General features: G+C 27.6%; 1 protein-coding gene across 1 annotated transcript in view; it reads right to left on the reverse strand.

Moving 5' to 3' along the window:
* Positions 1-6,177, reverse strand: part of LOC105834054 — a 40,569-nt gene extending 34,392 nt beyond the window's left edge. The window contains exon 1 of the mRNA XM_012676250.3: positions 6,011-6,177. Coding sequence (XP_012531704.1) covers positions 6,011-6,083 — 73 coding nt within the window. The 5' untranslated portion in view covers positions 6,084-6,177. The remainder of the gene's footprint in view (positions 1-6,010) is intronic.
* Between the last annotated feature and the right edge of the window lie 1,596 nt (positions 6,178-7,773).

The raw sequence follows: 7,773 nt of genomic DNA on the forward strand, positions 1-7,773 counted from the left end.
CTAACAAATAATTCTATATGAATACTTTAAGAAGTCCTGAAGAATTCGAATCATGGCGTGTAACTTTCTACGTTATTCTTAAAGTATTCTTCTATAAATTCTTCAGGAATTACTGTTCAGAAAGGAAGACTACTTTATGAATTCTTTAAGAAGACACTGTGTTATCTGGGTAGACTACGTTACCCAGCTGGCCTTGTCGATGACGTGATCACCGGCTGTATTATCGGAGATATGTTTGTATGGATGCCAGGAATCATCTGTACGTCCTACAATAGTTTATTTAGTAACTGTCGTGCATTTTATGGGAGCCGAATACATGGATAAAGAACAGAAATATATCAATAACTTCTTAGTTAAATTAAAACCTAAAAAGTAAGAATTTAAATACTTTGTTGTCCCCGAAACAATTTATTCTAATTAATAATTCTCTTTATACATTCATAAAGATCATATTCAAAATTTTTATTTATATTTTTGACTCTAACTTTTTTTTGTAAATTAAGTCATCATTTTGTAATCTATCTCATATATGAGATAGACTACAAAATGATTACAAGTCGACTTATCAAATATGGAACGACACGTCATTCCATATTTTACTTTTTATTCCCTTGGTATCAATTTAATATAGCATTATATTTAATTATATTTATTGCTATTTTACAGTTAAATTTGTAGTTAAATTGTAATTGTAGATTTACAATTATATTTATTGTTTTTTTACAGTTATTGATAATAAACCTATTTTGTCCGTATTTTAATGAATGCTCTTGAACATACCCGGAAAAAAGTACCTCTTATTTGTTCATACTAACAAATATATGTTTATATATTTCCGGGAAAAAATGTTTCACAATATATAAAACATATATAAATATATATAAAATACGTCCATATATGTTTATATTAGTTTCTTTTTTTTTGTAAAATTTATGTCTAATATAAAAAAATAGTAGTTACTGAAAAGACAGAAACTAATTTAAAAATTAATTTTCGCATTGCTCCTTTTAAAAAAATTAAGCATGAAAAATTGTTCATATATAATCATATATATTCCGGAATATACCCCTTCTCCGCTTCTTCCCCCCTCACCCCCCTCTCTCTCTCTCTCTCTCTCTCTCTCTCTCTCTCTCTCTCTCTCTCTCTCTCTCTCTCTTCCCCCCCCCTCTCTCTCTCTCTCCCTCTCTCTCGTTCACTCATTTTTCTTTTTCTATCTTTCTACTTTAGGTTCAAATAAAGTGTTTCTTCTTCTCTTTTTTTTAATATCATAACTAAAAATAAACCTTAACCCAAAGTATTGACTTGTCTCAAAATACTTATTTCCATTAAAAAATGAAAATTTTGTGTAAGGTTTTCTGGGGAAAGGAAAGGAAAGGGAAAACATCTTACTCAAAATCAATCAATCTGGCATGCGGTACGTTACGGTACGTACGACGCGACCGGTGCAAATAAAAAGTGATACGAGAAAAGCACATTGAACTAGTGACCAAATTATTCGCGCGTAATGATAATTCGTGATCGATTTATGCCGCGTGCGGTTACGATAATAACAGAGAGGATCACTTATATTGATGATTTCTCCTTAGACCATCTTTAATATAACGATCGACGCGATCAACGGAGATCATTGGCACCCGCAGTATGCTTTAATCATCGCGCGCAACTCTATGGTGGCTGTGCAAATGGATGCGGAACGATAATTCTGCCGAGCTCGATTTCTTTTTGTCTTCGGCACGAAATCGAGATTAATTGAGATCTGTAATACAAATAATGCAATCGCGCAACGTCATTTGCATTGTTATTAATCGCATTCAATATCAACTTTTTTTTCAAAATTTTGAAAATTTTGTGAGGACAAAAATTAAAAAGCATTAAAAGTCAAATCCATTTATATATAATAATATATAGGTTCCATTATTCTCAATTATTGGCAAAACGAGATGATAATCTCGTGCTATAGGCGCCGCGCTAGAAGTTGCGTTATTTCTTTAGTTGCGTCACATTCAATCACTGCCTCTCTTGCGTATATTTTTATATTAGAACACAAAAACGGATTAATCTTAATTACATAATACTCAACGTATTACATGATATAAAGCATAAATGCATATATATAACAAAAGTAGCATCCCACACGGCATGTAACATTGGTGAAATATTGTAACGATCGGAAATAGTATAGAAATATTTCATTAACATTTTAATTATAACTTTTCATCCTAAATATTTCAGAAATGTATTTGCTTCATGTTTTTATAAAATTGCAAACGCAATATTTCTGAAATCTTTTAGAAATATAAAAAAAGTTTGCTTTTATATTTGACTGTTTCTTAATATTATAAAAAAGTGGCAAATATTGTGTGTGTGTGTGTGTGTGTGTGTGTGTGTGTGTGTGTGTGTGTGTGTGTGTGTATACGTTAGTACATACGTACATTTTTATTAAAAGGAAGATCTTTTCAATAGGAAGGAGATTTTTAACCCCCATACAATATTTTTGTAAATTTATAAAAACGTTAACACCTTTTATATATTAAACATGCATGTATATTTTCTCGTATTAAATAGAATAATTTATAAATATCGTATTTGATTAATACTGATAAGATTTTTTGACGGTTTTCCCTTAGCCTTGTGACCAATGTCGGTATTCTGTATGAGTTCCGCCAAATAAAATATTTTATTTCAATTTAAATGTTTTATTCCAAAAATTTTTTGGACCAAACCTTTTTTTTGTTTTTAAGTTGATTTTTATTATTAAATGCAAATTATTTTTAATTCCTTAATTTGTTAAATATATATACACAAATATACATGCAAACGATATGCAAATATATGCGTGCGTGTTAAATATATAAAAAGTTTAATGTTTTTATAAATTTGCAAAAAAATTATATGGGGACCAAAGATCGCCTTCCTATTACTAATGGATATTTTACCTCATATAATGCGTCTGCGCGAGAACAACCGGCCCGTCTATCAACACTGATATTAAACTTATTCGCTTGTGTCGTCTGCAAAATGTATATATATATCCGTGTAAATGTATTGTAAGCCCCAATAAGAGGATGCGGCCATAAGCTCCCGACCTAAGGGAGCGCCTGCGCGATACGGCGCTAGCGATAGCGGCCTAAGGCCTCAAGCGGTTGGCTTGAGGAACGCATGTGCTGCTACCGGGAGACCCCCCGGCGGCAGGAAGTAGCAGTAATAGTTGAGGGAGTGAGGGGAACGAACGTGCGTGAAGCGGAAGGAAGAGAGTTAGGGATACGATTTCCATGCACTAGCGTTGATCGTGTTCGTCACGTTGTTAAAGAGTGTTCGGAAATATATATTGGTGCCAAAGAAGTGCGGTGACTATATTATTCTTTTCCCTGCCAGAATCCTGTCCTCAGCTTTTCACGCCCCTCATCTTACGTTTACTCTCGTCATAATAACCAGGCGAGATTAATTCCTCCCTAAGCTATTTCCAGTGTGAGAGGAAATCCTCTTACAGTATTTTCAAACTCATTAAATTAAATTATATAATTATATTATTTTTATTATCAGAGTGTGCTATGTGCATATAGTGTAAATAATATAATTATGCAAATAGTTATTGCAGTTTATATTTTATACTTTTCTCTTAATATTATATATTTTGTTATATTGTATTTGCAGTTTTAAACATTAAAAAAATATTTTGCTTTATATTAATCTATATTCGCATTTGTAACAATGAAAATGTACGTACGCACATACGTATATACATATATTCTACTTTTGTTATATATATGCATTTATACTTTATATCGTGTAATACGTTGAGTATTATGTAATTAAGATTTTTATGTTCTAATATACGCAGAAAAGACAGTTATTTAATGTGACGCGACTAAAGAAATAACGCAACTTCTAGCGCGGCGCCTATAGCACGAGATTATCATCTCGTTTTGTCAATAATTGAGAGTAATGGAATCCATATATTATTACATTTGGATGGATTTGGCTTTTATGCTCTTTAATTTTTGTCCTTACAAAATTTTCAAAATTTTAAAAAAAGGGATGGGGGTGGGATAAATTAAAAAGTTTGAAATTTTTGGAAAATCTAAATATACTATTGTAAAAAATATAAAATACCATAAAACTTTTATATAAATCATTTTTTCATAAACCTTATATTTTCAAAGATATTCGCCAAAAACGAAAAAACGCGTTATTTTCGAGAGGTGTTTTCAACCCCTAAACGTTGAGGTACGCCGCTAAAAAAAATATGGGTCTAATATTTTTTTTATGTTCTACCAGAAATCCAAAGCTCATTAAAATCGGTGAGGGACAGTTCTGTCCGTTCCCTTGTAAGTATATAAATATATAAATATATACTATTTAAATTTTAATATAATATAAATATAAATATAAATATAAATTTACTGATCAGCAAATTTAACGCAATAAAAATTTATATCAACATTTCATTTAACTTCAAGTAATGTAACTTCGTGAAAACTTTTCGAATTGGAAAGTTTTTTTTTATTTTAAAGCTTGAAGTTTCTACTTTAAAGAGTATTTGTTAGATTGTGATTCAGTCCTTTTCCCTTTTTGGCATTTCTTCAAAAGTAAGAACATGTTTTGTGTTCAAAAATTTTCATACTTTGACGCGCTCCACGGAGTCCAATAAATTTTTCTCGTAAACTTTATAAAAATTATCGTAATATAAACTTTTCCTTACAAATTGAAAAAAATTAAAGCTTGTACAATTTTTTTGGCGGAGTTATGATATATCAATGTTATCTATGCATTTTAGTTTGTTTATGGTTGTCGTAAGCATTAGCATTTCTTGATGCGCAATACGAAGATGTGGCGGATTTAGCGTGGACGATTTTGTGTTGGATGATAGAAAATATTGCACGGAGATAGCAACTGGAGATGGCATTACCACGCATATAACATGAAATTTCTCAGGATACAATTAAATTTCTGCATCCTGCATCTTCAAAAAGTCATTCAGAGATGAAGAGGTAAAACACATGTGTTTATTTCAAGCAAAATCTGGCCAGCAACCTTCTTGTGGTGCATATCGGGTAATGCCACTTCATGCTGGTGGTAACTGGTATAAACAAACTATATAAAATGTATAGGTAACTTTGGTATGTCATAACTCCGCCAAAAAAATCGTACAAACTTCAATTTTTTTTTATTTGTAGGGAAAAGTTTATATATTATGATAATTCCTATAAAGTTTGCGAGAAAAATTTATTGCATCCCGTGGAGCGCAAAGTATGAAAATTTTTGAACACAAAACACATTTTTACTTTTAAAAAGATGCCGAAATGGGAAAAGGAGAGGATCAAAATCTGACAAATACTTTTTAAAATAGAGACTTCAAGTTTTAAAATAAAAAAAAAACTTTCCAATACGATAAGTTTTCGCGAAGTTACGATTTGAAGTTGAATGAAATTTTGGTAAGAATTTTTGTTGCGTTAATTTTATTGCTCAGTATATAAATATAAATATAGATATAAATATAAATATAAATATAAATATAAATAATAAATAATAAATATAAATATAAATATATATACATATATATAAATAAATATTTAAAAATATATGTAAACACAAATGTATTAAGTACGAATACAAATATAAATGTAAGTAAAAAGCAATAATTCTCTGTCTATTATTTTTTATCACTATTTTAAATCAATTTAAATTTGATTATATTATTTCTTTTACGTCAAAAAATGCATAATTATTTGACATAATTTTTTGGGCAAAAATTTTTTTAAACGGATGTGAAATGGACATTTTTGAAATATCCAAATATTAATATTTTGAATATCTATAATAAAGTATGTTTTCAAAACATTTATATATACATATATATTTCGTCCATGGACAAAATGGAAATCAAAATTAGACGTCCATTGAATATCGTATGCAGTCTGGATATAATAAACTGTGTATATGAATAAAACGATTGATATGTTCAAACTGTAATATTCTATTAAAAAAACATTTCTGCAGAAAAACTTACAAAACTCAGATTCTCTAGCTGTGGTTAATCTAATTATTGCAATGCTGAATATACTAAGCACGTAGAACAACATGTTCCTTCTTCTGTATGCTTGTTAATAATTCGAAAAATTGTGACTAAGCTGCGTTTTATAACTTCAATTCTGAAGGTCTTACATCTAATAATGCCGACACGTGTAGATATACAGCTATAAACGGCACGTAAAAAAAAAAATTAATTTCAAAAGTATAATCTTCATGCTTTTCAGTAATTTTAGCTCAATAAGTGACCAGATTAACTTAATAAATGCATATATAAAATATTTTTTATAAGTTAATAAATATGTGCCCAGTATTTCTAAAAAAAATATATAAAAAATAACAGAATTTATTTTTAAATATATTTTTGATCTATTTACGAATAATGTTATCAAGCAGCATGTTTATTGGTTTTTTATAATCAAAAAATTATAACATGTGCACAACATGTTTATAATAATTTTAAAAGTAAATATATATATGTATATATAATTTAGTAAATATATACATATACACATACATGTATGTATACATATATATATATATATATATATCTCAAGGAAAATTCAAAAATATTTCATTGACCGATTAACAAAAACAGTTTTATGTTAAAGTAGGACCAACTAAATTCCTAGTTAACAGTGTTAAATATAAAACATCTTAAAATTACAATAATCCTTAAAATAAAAGACGATTATGTATTCTGTTTTTTCTATAAAAATACAAAATTTATATAATCTTTTAAATAACTTTTTATAAATTATTATTATATATATTTAAATTTTTGATATTACTACATATCTTAAGAAATCTTTATTATTACGTATCTAAAAAAACCACAAATTTTGAAAAGGAATATATAAATGTAATTAAAATTTTTTAATCTTTTGGGTATAATTTTTTTCTTGAAATTTAATCAGAAACTTTAATCATTATAAAAATTAATTTTTTTTAGTTTTTTATATAATCTCTTTATATTTTCTCACTATAAAATAAAATAAAAAATAACAAAAATTAATTTAAAAATTAATAAATTTAATAAAAATTTTCTTTTGCTATCTACAAATCGTAAGTCTTGTAATTACAGAAACATTACTGCGAATTAATAATAAATCAATAATGCATAAAAAAATTTTTAATGTAAAAAATATAACTACTTATCGTAGTTAAATTGTGAAAAGACTAATTTTTACTTTTTATTATTATTTAATATTTTATCTCAAAGAATTTAATTTTGTCTTATTTTTTTATTATACTTTAATCGATAACACTTGTGCAATAGGAGAATAATATTACTCATCTATTACGCAAATATGTAAAAAGAACAAGAAAAAAGAACGGAAAAAACGTACTTATTAACTTCATTTACTTAATTACATTCTCTTGGAGATATACGAATGAAGCATTGGCGAGATGGAATCGAGTCAAATTTCTTTGACTTTAATACGAATCAAATTCAAACTAAATTTTCTTGGATTTATATTATACGCTAATTTAAACAAAATAAAGTATTTTTAATAACATTAGTATTTTTTTTATAAAGAATAAGATTAATCATCATAATATTTTAGAAGATAATGTGTTAAATAAAAATGTACATATTACGCAATAAGTGAGCAAATGTTATGTTGATAAATACATTCATAAATACCCATTTATAAGTTACTAACAATAAGTATGGTGTTTTTTGTCTACCAGATATCTTTATTTCATGAAAATACATATCGTATAATTTACAGTGTTATT

The sequence above is a fragment of the Monomorium pharaonis genome, chromosome 1 (genome assembly GCF_013373865.1).
Source record: "Monomorium pharaonis isolate MP-MQ-018 chromosome 1, ASM1337386v2, whole genome shotgun sequence".
Lineage (NCBI taxonomy): Eukaryota > Metazoa > Arthropoda > Insecta > Hymenoptera > Formicidae > Monomorium > Monomorium pharaonis.